The sequence below is a fragment of the Gigantopelta aegis genome, chromosome 7, assembly GCF_016097555.1.
Source record: "Gigantopelta aegis isolate Gae_Host chromosome 7, Gae_host_genome, whole genome shotgun sequence".
NCBI lineage: Eukaryota > Metazoa > Mollusca > Gastropoda > Neomphalida > Peltospiridae > Gigantopelta > Gigantopelta aegis.
This window is the reverse complement of record NC_054705.1, coordinates 29,918,630-29,933,378: the sequence shown is the minus strand read 5'-3', so window position 1 is coordinate 29,933,378 and position 14,749 is coordinate 29,918,630. Positions and strand designations below refer to the sequence as shown.

At 35.6% G+C, this 14,749-nt stretch overlaps 1 protein-coding gene across 2 annotated transcripts in view; it reads right to left on the bottom strand.

Annotated features, from left to right (window-relative positions):
* Nucleotides 1-14,749, bottom strand: part of LOC121377388 (lysophospholipid acyltransferase 2-like) — a 46,398-nt gene extending 31,649 nt beyond the window's left edge. For both annotated transcript variants that reach the window (XR_005958612.1, XM_041505370.1), the window contains exons 1-2: nt 14,559-14,749; nt 1,564-1,709 (exon numbers count right to left, since the gene is read on the bottom strand). Coding sequence is in view for 1 of the 2 variants with exons in the window: in XM_041505370.1 (XP_041361304.1) it covers nt 1,564-1,709; nt 14,559-14,630 (218 nt within the window). In the remaining variant the exon portion in view is untranslated. The remainder of the gene's footprint in view (nt 1-1,563; nt 1,710-14,558) is intronic.

Below are 14,749 nucleotides of genomic sequence, written 5' to 3'. Positions count from 1 at the left end.
AGCCTGTATACCGATGGCTAACCATGACGCCACCGAGGCCGGTATGTTTGAAACAGATACATCTTGGAAATTCAGAGGTACATCCAGAATTTTGTAATGGGGGGGGGGGGAGGGGGCCACAAGATTCTAAAATGACAACTTTGAGTTTAACAAAGGCAAATGAACTGATGTATAATAATATAATTTTTTTTATATATACACACGAGCTCCAGAAGATCTTTATAGGGGTTTTGAGGGAAGCTCCCCAGAAACTTTTGAAATAAAGATACACAGTAATGTGTTTTTCAGTGCAATTAAGTGTTTTAACTTGTGAATAAAACTTTTTATTTTTAAAGGTCATTAAAGGCATACTGTTATGGATTTAAGGACCTTATTTCCCTAAAAATGGATAATAAATAAAAATTACATTAATTGTTGGAAACCAAATCTAGCTATTGCATCATTTTAACTGAACCATGATGGAGTGAAATCCATGTCAACCCTCTCGGCAATTTTAGTTTTTGAATTATGGACCACTGGTCCCAGCCTCGGTGGAGTCGTGTTTAGGCCATCGGTCTACAGGCTGGTAGGTACTGGGTTCGTATCCCAGTCGAGGCATGGGATTTTTAATCCAAATACCGACTCCAAACCCTCCAAACCATATATAATGTCCAGTTTCAAAATATTTCAAACCCAGAATCACGATGTACATATAGAGGCATTTATAATCTGTTTTATTTTATTATGTACCCTCAGATTATTTTTTGGCAGAAAGCCCCCGCCCCCCCCCACCCCCGGGAGCCTTCCCCGGTTTCGGCTGCACCGAAGTCCCCAATACGATGGGTGCCCCTAAGTAAAACATATCCCCCTATTAACAAAACCTCCTGTGGCTGAAGCCTAACCTGCCACCCCTATTTTGAGGGCTAATTTATATATTTAAAAAAAATTTTTTAAATATATTTATATTTAGGACTGCCCAATCTAAATTTGCGTTACAAATTGTTAGTTGTTTGCTGTATATTAAATATTGTTTGGGAAAATAACGCACAAAATTATTTATTGTAAAGTCCTTTTTCCCTGTTTGATTAAATATCAAAATTGCCCCAGTAATTGTTCTGTCCCAGGTTGAACTACTGGCATCCGGTGGCCGAACCTGGGATAGACATGCTCGAAACCTTCGTGGTATAGGAGCATGTAAATATTTTATTGATTGATCATAAATGTGTACAACTATGTGTACATGTATGTACTTATAGTCCATCCCTCAGGGAACGCCTTGTTTCATGCTATGGAATTGACAGCAAGTTATTTATTTCTAAGCCGATTGCTTTCTATCTAGCATACAAAAATAGTATAGTTGTGTTATTTCCAAAACACTTTTGCTTTTTTTCTTACATCAAACCAAACTGAAATTATTTTTAAATTATTTTTTTATAGAATGATGGGATGGACTATAGAACCTTATTACCACAAGAATGGTTTTATGAATAACTTGGCAAGCAGTGTTTATTTAGAAGCTTGCAATACAACCACAATGGTCTTGTGAATGGTTTTACTCTGTGTTATGTACGACTGAATGCTTACTATCCAAAGCAGAAGTACGCCAGGCTGACACCGAACACCAACTCTATGGCATGTCGTGTCACTACACCGCAGGTTTGGGGAGAAAAATGTTTCCGAAATGGAAAGGCAAACAGCAACGCTAAAGTCTGACAGAAGAGAAAGTTCACCTGGAATAAAAAAAAAAAAAATCTAATGTCAATTTATAGATGTAACATATATACAATGCCATGCAGAGGACATATCCAGGGAAAGAAACTAACCCCCCCACCCCCACCCCCCAGGCAAGTAAAAATCACATGGGGGATAAGCGCAGTTTACAATGTTTGTTTTGTTTAACGACACCACTAAAGCACATTGATTAATTAATCATCAGCTAGTGGAAGGAAGGAAATGGTTTATTTAATGATGCACTCAACACATTTTATTTATGGTTATATGACGTCGCGTATACATGTATGGTGATGGACCACAGATATTGAAGGAGGAAACTCACTGTCGCCACTTCATGGGCTGTTGTTTTCTATTAGCAGCAAGAGATCTTTTATATGCACCATCCCATACAGGAGAGCACATACCTTTGCCTTTGATGTACCAGTCGTGGTGCACTGACTGGAGCTTTACCAGAGGGTTACGTCTTGCCCTCCGGCTATTGGATGTCAAACATGTGGTCATTATAACACGTAGTCATCAGAGGTAACATGCTACATTTTTCCTAACGCAGAAAGGAATCTTGTATGCACTTCCCCACAGACAAAGCACATATCACAGCCTTGGACTAGTTGTGGTGCACTGGTCTGAACGAGAAAAAACCCAAATCAGCTGAATGTATCCACCGAGGTGGTTTGATCCTACAACACTAGCACCTCAAGAGAGCACTCAACTGCCTGAGCTAAGTTCTGCCCCCATAACATGTACATGAATACAATGCCAGACAGAGGACATATCCATACAAAAAAACTAACTCTCGCCCCCAAGTAAACTTGTAGAAATCACTGGGGGGGGGGGGGGGGGGGGGGAGACGGGATGGGGACGAGTGCAGTTTACAATGTAAATGATGCTAGTCCTCCAAGCCAAGGGGGGGGGGGGGGGGGGGGGGGGGCGCGAGATGTAACCCAGTGGTAAAGTCCTCGCTTGATGCACGGTCGGTTTGGGATCGATCCCTGTCACTGGGCCCATGGGCTATTTCTCGTTCCAACCAGTACACCACGACTGGTATATCAAAGGTCGTGGTATGTGCTATCATGTCTATGGGATGGTGCATATAAAAGATCCCTTGCTGCTAATCGAAAAAGAACAGCCCATGAAGTGGCGACAGCGGGTTTCCTCCCTCAATATCTGTGTGGTCCTTAACCATACATGTATGTCTGATGCCATATAACCATAAATAAAATGTGTTGAGTGCATCGTTAAATAAAACAGTTCCTTCCTTCCAAGCTAAGAGATGGGATGTGGCCCAGTGGTAAAACACTCGCCTGATGCACGGTCGGTCTACAGGATCGATACCTGTTGGTGGCCCATTTCTCGTTAAGCCAGTGCTCCATGACTCATTGACTGGTATATCAAAGGTCGTGGTATTCTGCTATCATGTCTGTGGGATAGTGCATATATAAAAGGGCTTCTTCTCTAAGATTATATGTCAGAATTAGCAAATGTCTGACATCAAACAGCCGATGATTAATAAATCAATACGCTTTAGTGGTGTTGTTATGTTAATCAAAATAATCTTGAACTTTTAACTTTCTTCCCAGCTAGTAATTGTGAGTCACAGATGAAGAGTCAGATTTAAGATGCCGACGGTCAGGCTATTTTGAATGATACATGTACTTGTTACACTACGTACTTAATACGTGTTCCTTAAGAACCCACCTGTTTCATCTTCTAAGGTTGCCTCAATATACTAGGAAGACTAGTGATTTTTATTGAGAACGTGTGACTTTTCAGGGCTCCTAGTCCCCCAGGCCAATGAAAATATTTTGTAATTTCTACCCCCCCGATTTCAGAAGAAAGAAAGAAATGTTTTATGTTTAACAACACACTCAACACCAGCCCTCTACATTGCGACTGATTTGGTTGCATACATGTATGAGACCATTTTTTTCATTTGGCGACTAAAACATTTCATATTATCTATACAAAAATACAAGTATGCGCCATCTGGTGCTTAGATGGAAAAGTTAACGTAGAGGGTTGAAAACAACGTACTTATGGTTATATGGTGTCAGACATACATGTACATGTATTGCTGCATGAAAGGACAACACAGATAACTGGAGAGGAAACCTGCTGCTGACACATTATGGACTACTAATTTCGATTGTCATGTAATAGCATGAAGGGATCTTTTATATGCACCATCCCTAGGGCTTCTAGATTATGGTAGCCCCACTCCCATGGCTAGTGATATTCAATGTTGGGCTAGTAAATAACTACTATTGTCATGCCAGACAGGGCTTCTAGATTATGGTAGCCCCACTCCCATGGCTAGTGATATTCAATGTTGGGCTAGTAAATAACTACTACTGCCATGCCAGACAGGACTTCTAGATTATGGTAGCCCCACTCCCATGGCTAGTGATATTCAATGTTGGGCTAGTAAATAACTACTACTGCCATGCCAGACAGGACTTCTAGATTATGGTAGCCCCACTCCCATGGCTAGTGATATTCAATGTTGGGCTAGTAAATAACTACTACTGCCATGCCTGACGGCTAGTGAAAAACATTTGCTAAATGTTGCAGTTAAGTCTATTTTGTACATATATCCTGCCCCCACCCCCCCCCCCCCCCCCCCCCCCCCCCCCCCCCTTACACCAATGTTAAGTGGTGTTAATCTCTATCTCCCTCTTTAGGTGACATACATGTATGTGATTATTCATGTTATTTAATAAAATTGTATTACCTTAAAGTAAAGTAGGGCTTGTGAATTTTTAATCGTGGCTAGTATATTTTTAAAATCACTGATCCCAATTGGGCTAGTGGATTTTATAAAAATTCTAGAAGCTCTGCATCCCAGACAGGATAGTAATTACCACTGCATTTGTTAACACCAGTTGTGGAACAGTGGCTGGAATTAGAAAATAGCCCAATTAATGAGTCCCATTGACAGTGATCAATCCTATTCCTAGACTGGCCACACATCCCTGGAGTGAATGCTCAACCACTGGGCTACAACCAGCCCCCAGGCCATTTCATGCCTTCTGGCAATCTAATTAAAATTAGCTCCACTATTACATGTGGATCTAACACCAGCCAGTTGGAGCTCATGTCCACCAATCAAACCCTTACTTGCAGAATCCTGCCAGTGATTTAAAACTAACAACACTGCGTAGTCCCCAATGTCCAGGTAACATTTCGTCTGTAAATAATAATTTAAATACTGACCAATCACACTTCGCCTTTTATAACGTTATTTGGGAGCATACAAATTCTAAAAATATCGGGCGAGTCTATTTTAGTGGCCGCAGTACAGCGACCCATACCAATACGTACGGGGTGGGTTATCAGTCTTCAATTTTACATTAAAAAGTATTTATTTATTTATAAAATTAAAAAAAACTAAATCAGTCTTCAGTTTTACATTACAAATTATTTATTTTATAAAATAAAACATGTTTTAAGGCATTCGTAATTCACACGAAACATGTATACCCTCAGGATAATTCGGAATGTTTTCAAATTATTTTTAAATCACTGGCGGATTCTGCAAGTAAGGTTTTGATTGGTGGACATGAGCTCCAACTGGCTGTCTTTAGATCCACATGTAATAGTGGAGCTAATTTTAATTAGATTGGCCTTCTGGTTAATATACATGAGACAAATGTGTTTTAATTCACAATCTATACTCCCAATTGCCTGGGGTGGGATCTAGCCCAATGGTAAAGCATTCGTTTGATGCGCATTCGGTCTAGGATTGATCCCCATCAGTGGATCCATTGGGATATTTCTCGTTCCAACCAGTGCTCCACAACTGGTATAACAAAGGCCGTGGTATGTACTATCCTGTTTGTGGGATGGTGCATATAAAAGATCCCTTGCTTCTAAGTTCTAATCGAAAAGAGTAGATCATGAAGTGGCGACAGCAGGTTTCCTCTCTCAATAGCTGTGTGGTCTTTAACCATATGTCTGATGCCATATAACCAAAAATAAAATGTGTTGAGTGCGTCGTTAAATAAAACATTTCCTTCCTTCCTTCCCAATTGCTTAAAAGATAGATGTTCTATACATCAACATGTACAACATGTTATCGGAATGTAGATTATTTAAATGTAAAAGAATATGCAATAAAATTATTGCTCAACAATTTCAGGACAACCACCAATACTGTGTGACCATAATGACAATATTTATTTAAGTAAATCAGTGATTGAAAATTCCTATACAAGTTTGACCCCTGTACCATGTGAATTTTATGTAGGACAATTACATGTAAATGATTTTGACTGAATACATACATGTATGCCTGAAGGCAATATATAGGGAATAACTGGTTACTATCTTAAGATATCTGCTTTATCCTGCGAAGGTTAGAATGGCCAATGCAGTGAGGCTCTGCCGAGCTGAGCAGGATAAAGCCGATATCTTAAGACAGTAACCAGTTATTTCTTTTATCCTGCAATCCTACAGGAATACTTTGGTAAATCATTATTTATTCCAGTTTTGTGTACACAAACCAGGTATTGTCAACCTAGCAAGGCTTTTGCCGTATGACGTCATACAAGATACATGACGTCAATATTTGTAAGAAGCTACCTACATTCTGTCACATTAAAAAAGCATTTCTAAACTCTAATTCATAAATAAATATACAAGTTTTGTATTGTTATCGCAAAACTAAACTTTATTTGTATTTACTGTACTTAAACAAATGATTTAAAGACTATTTATTGAAAATCTACCCTGAACTACTCGAGTCGAGTCAGGCTTATGTCACGTGACCTACATTTTTGGTCAGTGACTGAAAATATAAAGATTTATCTAGTCATCATATCTTGCCAATGTATACAGTAATTGCGGGATAAATAGATATACACACACAATAATATATATATATATATCTACATGTATCTACATATGTTGCACGCTTCAGTTTATTTCTATTTTTATGACTACAACATGGCACATTCCATTAACTGCAAATAATTAACATAAATGTGTCACAAAAAGTATTTTACAGACATGACATCCCGTAGTTTGTATTCAAACCAATTCCTAATAGTATTCAGTTGCAGATTACTTTGTCACTTGTCCAACACGATTATGTACATGATTAGTATGTGGTGTAAGGTATACAAAAATAAAGTGAACTAAATTATAAAGAACAAAAAAAAAGAGAAGAATTTTGTACATGCAAAATGTTTGTTTGTTTTGTTTATCGACACTACTAGAGCACACCGATTTACTAATCATTGGCTACTGGATCTCAAACATTGGGTAATTTGGACATATAGTCTTAGAGACAATTTTTTCCATTAGTAGCAATTAAGGAATCTTTTATATGCACCACCCCACACACAGGATAGCACATACCACGGCCTTTGATATACCAGTCATGATGCACTGGCTGAAACGAGAAATAACCCAACATGGGCCCAATGATGGGGATCGATCCCAGACTGACTGTGCAGCAAGTGAGCGCTTTACCACTGGATTACTTAGGGTCCATTTTGTACATGTATGAAGTAGAAAATAATTATATGACAAAATGAAGATTCATGAAACTAATTCATTCATGAACACCACAGGACCGAATTAAATATTTATCATGAATCTACAGTGGGCCATGTGAGGTGAATTCTCCAACTTAAAATTCATATTCACTTTAAATGCTTAAATGTAACTGCAAAATTAACTAAGTACTATTTTATACTTTTTAATGAAAAAATTAGTTAAAATCGCTAGAAATATTTATAATAAAACTAATAACTAAAAACGATAGGATTCCTTCTTCCCTAACCAGAAAAGCTAAGCTAGTAAATCTTCTACAGTGAATGGCTGGCATTATGTGTGATACACTGCTACTAAACTAAAGAGCATACATGTATGTGTAAACTATGATTACTAATTTAGTATGCGACAGTATTTGCTGGATTCCCTAGAAATGCATTAATACTATCACTAATATCAGGTTTACATGAATATATAAGGCAAAATATCACACATTAATTCACAGGGGTCTCACTGGAAAGAGGTTTACTACGTTTTAGCCAATTTTCAAATATTCAGTCCTTGGTTTTTGAAAAATCCAGTAGAGTGGAAAATCGCACATTCATGCTAGGCGAATGAAAAATTGCATTCTCCAAAATAGCTAAAATAGGCAGTGTACGTGTAGCTCAGATTGGATTTTGACTGGTACATCTACAAAATTGTCTATTAAACCAGTATTTCCCGATTTGTTCAACAAAGAGAAATACCAGTTTAACGACTGCATGGAAGCCACTGCCATGTTTTTAATTATTGTTTCAATAAAAGGACCTTCCTATCAGCTAAATGAGCTATGAAAAGTATTGGTTTTTGTAAATTGTGGAAATAAATATACAAATTAATTTTACGTGTATCGCTTGTCGAATGTAACATGCTGTTTTTCACACTCATCAGATTAAAATTGTGTGCGCTGTATGAGTGCGATTGCACCCGCGCACATTAAAAACCAAGGTCTGAATATGCAAAATATTGGTTTAAGAATTCCCGAAAAAATTGTTAATATAAACAAAATTTTAGTAGTCAAATACATGTATGCATTGTACATGTGTAAAATTTAGCAATGGGCCAATTTGGCAATGGCCCTGAACTCATTCAACAACATTACAAAGTTCTGCACATGTGTGGTCTTGTGGGATAAACTGCTGAATCAATTAAAGATGTATACAAGTTCTGTCAGTTGTGAGTGCTCATACAGGTACAGGTATTAATATTAACTGTAACCCAAACTGTAAACTTTTCTTACAAACGTTTTCATTCAAAATTACATGTACACATGTATGATTGCCAACAAAAAACATTCTTTATTTGGCTCAAATACCATACACATGTGCCAATCCATAATTACCAATTTAGCAAATAATTATAAAGGAGACTTTTTTTATAATACACTCTTCAAAAAAAGTAGGGGAACCTGAAATATTAATGTTAATATCAACTATTAGACCGAATATATGTTTTGACCACAGACATCCTAGTAAAGAACGTTCTGGTCTGTTTATCAACACACCGAAACACATTCCATAGTTTGCACATGCATTATGCAGTTGCCCGTACACGTGCGTGTGGTGTCATTCTCGATTTTGACAATTTCCAGGAATGTCAATTAATCACTGTGGAACATTATTTCTGTCAATCTTTTTCATTTTGTTGATCATACAGTTGTTATTGTTTTGTTTTTAGTAATTTTTATTGTTTGAATTTGCGATTTACTGATAAAAAACCGTCAACTTTCAAATTTCACTTCTGACCCAAATAGTCCTTCAAGATCTTTGGAGGTCATAAAACCTACTGTAATACTGAACTACTGGTTGTAATGTTTGCCCAATTAATTCACTATTATCATATAACCATTTCCCACACCTAATACACCTTACAATTTTGGCAATTGTAAATTCTTATTAAAGTTCCCCTACTTTTATTGAAGAGTATATATATAATCTAGATATATGTATTGCATGTACATGTGTACTGCTTGGGTGGATTGGCAATGGGAATCTATTTAATTTAATTTATAGGAACCTACTGTACATGTGTATCTATCATGTTAACTACATGTATAGTATACATGCATGTATATATTACCAAATACTGACACTTTGTTTGATTTAATGTAATTAAACAATTCTAACTTTAATTAACTGACACTCAACCCTGTACAAGTTTATGACGTGAGAATAATAATGGGGTTTTAATTACGGTAATAAACAAGATTCCGTTCAGTGGGTTATGAGTTATAGGATTCGGGGTATTAGTGGTTGGGCTCTAACGATTTAATGATCAATTATAGAAATACATAATCGACTGTCGCAGACAATTTAAATGACAACCATAATTGTTCATCCTGTTTAGGTTATAAAACTGATGTAAATATGTTGCGGTTAATTGTTTATTTGTTCTCATGTTTTCATCCGGAAAAATAAAATAAAAGAGTTATTATTAAGATAAAATTAGACATCAACTCAGGGATTCTGCCCGAGGGTAAAACGGATATATGGCGCCATACTCAAATGTTTTTGCAGATTTAATTTTCCTTTTTTAAAGTACCTTTTGACAAAATTAATTACTCTTATCATTACTATATGATTTTCTTAACCCAAACCCTAAACTTAACTCATTTTCTTTTTGTCAACTGTAGTTGCATTCAGCACATGCAATTGTAAATATTCAATTCCATAGCGCCATACTTAAAAACGTCTTTCTGGCAGAAACACTGCAACTGGTATGATCTACATCAATTGTACAACCTGGTGAACACAAACAATAAGTGCATGGTCATTATAATCAAATCCTTTTCATGTTCATATTAATTCTAACTGACTGTGTGTGTAATCAAACGTTGATCAGTTGATCAACTGTTCCCAATGATCGATGACGAAAGTTCACCCTATGTACTAATTAGTACTGTACATATTATAATCACAATTTTTGCAAAGTTCCAAGTGTACGTGTGTACAATTTGGAATGGATGTTTCAAACACATTTATATCTTAATAACAAATACATGTATGTCAGTTAGAACCCAGTTATTATCAGGTTGTGATGTGAGTTCATAATGGCCATGACCATGACACATAATTAGAGCTGGGTAGTATACTATATATATATATATATATAAATATATATATATATATATACCGTTCGGTATCGGTATTATGTCAATACCAATGTACCATTGAAATTTTGGTTTTGTAAATAGAGGACGTTTCACGTTTTTTGTCAAATACGATTTATATCTCATCGAGTAAAGTTTGCAATCATATTTCATGAGTCGCGCTTGCGTGACGAGTGTGATCTGATTGCAAACTTCACGAGATAAGATATAAATCATATTTGACAAAAAACATGAAATTTTCTATTTATTACATGTATATATATATAACTTTTGGCAATTTACCTTTATTTTTAAAATGCCAGCAGCAAAATAGTTCCGGCTTTCTTACAGAGAAAATAACACTTTCTACAGTAATGATAACACATTTTAGAGTGAAATTTAACACTTTTATTTCACTGACATTTTTAGATATTTCAGTAAATGTTATATAATAAAATGTTTTATGCCATTTAGTAAAGCACTAACAATATACCGTATCTGACGAACACAAAATAGCTGAAAAGAAGAGAGAGATAGGGCCTTGTGTATGGAACTTAATTGTATTTAGATGAAATTAGTGGGTGAGAGTTAAGTTGGGCATGCATTTAAAGGCGAGTATACCGAAAATACTGCTCGATATCTGTCTCGTATTAATACCGAATACTGTACCGATACCGAGGTAAATCACCCCAAAATACTGATATTGAACCTGAAATTTCAATACCACCCAACTCTAGTTATAATTATACATTGATATAAATACAGTGTACATACATGTACATGTATAACTAGTTTGAATAATTTAAGCCAAATTGAATATAAATAAATATTAATTCTATTTACAGAGATCTATGGCAATTGAGATACAATATATATCAGCCTATCATGGGTGTCAGTGACGACACTTTATGCACAGCTGGGTAAAACATATTGCTGTCGCTAAAACTGCTTAATGACAGCAAAATGTATACGAAGTCAAAACAAGGTGCAAAGACTACCTGTCGTTGACCGTAATTAGTCACTGAGGTTGACGACAAGTCACTTTTCGCACCCTTGTTTTGCCTTCGTATATATACAATAAATAAAACATATCCAAAGGTAAAAAAAACTTTGACAAAAGGTACTTTTTATTTCATTCATCTTTTAAAACTTAAACGTAATATTTTGTGAAAAAGAAAAACATACTGACCTGTAAACAGCGTTGTCTGCTTGTTATAGAATTTTGACAGGGGTCACAGTAAGTAGACCAGTTTCTATTTTAATGTGGTGAAACATCGTAACAATGGCGTAATAATGCAGCTACTTTTGAATTTGAATGACATCACTTTGCATCTTGATTTTTATAATAACTATTAACTGAATGCATGACGTTTCCATTTTAAGAAAGCTGAAAAAATTCCAATGCAAAATTTTAATTGCTATTGAATTTTTTTTTTTTTGAACAGTACTAATTCTCTTATATTTTTTAACTGAACAATTTTCCATTATAACCATTCATTTGCTCAACTTATAACACATTTGTAAGACATCAGAATTGTTATATTAATTTGCCTAAAATGTTGTCTGTTAGTTAACATTGGTTCTCAAGGACTTCATTTTGTAATCTGCCTTAAAATATTAAATTATATAATTTTTTTAAATTATTATAAGTACATGTTTGGATAAAAAAAAACTGAAAAATTTGTGTTGGAAAGTTTTTGCTGTAATTAGCTATATCCTGGATCTATTGAATTTCGTCCCATTAACAGGAAAACGCTACTGTGCATATAACATGTATGTTCAATCCAACAACCGGATAAATTTAACGACCTCATTGTTTACCTCGTCTAATCCAAAGTAAAATAATAATAAATTTTTGTAATTACTTACCTTTGTTGTCAACAAATGTAGAATTCCCACCAGGAAGTGAATATTTGTAATTTTTTTAACACCATCGAAATCCGTCCCATGTGAACGTCACAAACGCGGAATGTATGAAAGACCACGTACACCCATCATAAAATTGAGGGAACAACAATACAACTGATTGTCAACGAAGCAAATGTAAATGAATTATGAACATATATACATCTTTTTGGTGAACACTGATTGTTGACCAACACCACATGCTGTATTCAAGATTAGAAAGTTCCTCTTGCTTTTTTTATTCTTTAGAGTTAATTTTAGAATTTGATATTTTTTTAAATGCTTTGTAAACAGTCATGCCACTCTTAACAGCTTTTCAAGTAGTCAATAAATTTTCGTAAATATAGGAAAATTGTTTTCTTATGCTAACAACTTTTGAAGATGAATGAAAAAAGGAAAAGCTTTCTTCTACAAACAGTAAAAAATCTACTAATGTTGTTTCTCAATAACATTTGTGGATCTGACATAAACAGCCTTTCATACCCCCCCCCCCCCTTCCCCCCTCCCCACTAAGAGTGTCAGTCATGTGACTTGTTGCTAAACATAGACAAAACTCACTACCGATCTGTCAAATCTAGTCTCTTCATTTATAAAGGTTTTAATATATTAGAACCTTTGGATATGGTTCCTGTATGCAATAATAGAATGATCAATCACTGGTACTGTACAAGGGAGAGAAAAAACTTAACTTTTCCCACCCTCATTGTCAATGTTGATCATCAAGGCTTGGTTAGTTGATACATATATGCAGTGGTATTAAAGTTTGTGCTTGTGCAGTTTGATTAAAAAGAGTGTGGAATTCATACGGGATGGAATTCAATGGGGGATGAATTTTATAGTTTAGAATACCACTAAGGCCAAGTAAAAAAAATTGTTTGGTTCCTGTTACATGCCAAAAACAAATAGGGTAGGTAGGTAGGGAAAACTGCCCCCCCCCCCCTCCCATTTTCGAGCTAATATTTCCTGAATAGTATAGCAGATTAATATATCAAAAGCTCTTTCTTTGTGTTACAGTGCAACTGACAATACATACTCTAATGAGGGTGAATGGTAGAAAATAATTCCTTGAATGTCGTTTCATTTGAAATTGATTTAAATAATATTATTTGATTTGAATGAGCATATTTTTGACATTCTACTCTGTAAATGGAAGACGCCATTGATACCACATGCTCTCGGATGTGTTCTCGTACTCATTCGGAACTACTCGGAACGCGTGAATCCAATTGGAACACCTCGTCACATTCCGCTACGCTTATATTTCTTGGAAATGTACGAGGAGTTCCGAATGGCTCTCGCAAGCTTTTCACTTGGAACTCTTCGGAAGTAAAATTGCGCGAAGTGTTCCAGGTCTTCTGGTAACGAGATCTTGGACTGACAGATCTCGTGGCATCTCTCTGCAGTTGTTGTTTTCAGAGTCAACGAAAATTAAAATTGATATTAATGGATTATTAAATAAAACAGGTGGGAAAAAAAAAAGGGGGGGGGGGGAGGTTAAAAAAAGTTTAGGGTCGGCACCAAAAATCTAGGGACGGTCGGGTAACCAGAACCAAACAATTTTTTTTACTACACCTAATGATTTTAATCACTGAAATAGGTTACTTAGTTAACATTAACAAACTGCTGATGCCTGCTAGTTTTTTTTATAATGCATGTGAAGTAAACTTTATTACATAGCGGTCTGTTTAATGCTCATTTGAAGCAATACTAATAAAACATTAGCTATTTAGATAACAACTGTCTGTTTATAAATGTTGATATGTTTTAGAACCAAATGCTTATGCTCACCGAAACTGGTTCACCCAGGGCACGCGCTGTCGGTAGCCAAATTATCCATTGGCCAATTTAAAAAAAAAAAGGCTAATAAAATTTGCAAGTGGCTAAAATTTTGGCTAAGCCATTTTCTGTCTTCTGATGTGAACAAACGGTTACATATTCTATCAGACACCTCAAACATAATAATACTACCAAATAATAATATTCAATTAGTGTAATAGCGATCTCGCTACTAGTAACGAGAAACTGTGTCATGCAGAATACAGCGTAGGCCTTATAATGTTTGCTTATTTTAATAATCACGGTTATTAATGGCATGCATTCAACATGTATGACAGCAATGTGACATGTCTGGAAGATCTGTAACTTGTTATTTTTACTTTGTAAAATCTTTGAATCACCCATAATATATTAGTTCAATATACATTTTATTTTATTCTAAACATTTTGTCAAATCTAGTAGCAACTGTGATCTGTTTTAGGTTTTATCTAAGTGATATCATCAAGTTTAACGCACTTTAAAGTAATATTAAAATCCGTCTACCTGATCAATTGGAAGAAATGAAATGCCAATCAGAAGTCTGGATCCGCCGTAAAATTCACCGGTTCGAACCATTCTGCTGAAATAAATACAACACGGTCTATCCAAGTATCAATCCTTTGTCTTTACCAATTTATGCATAAGTCATAAAACCTATACACATTCTAATGTTCTGCATCAATTCACCGAAACGG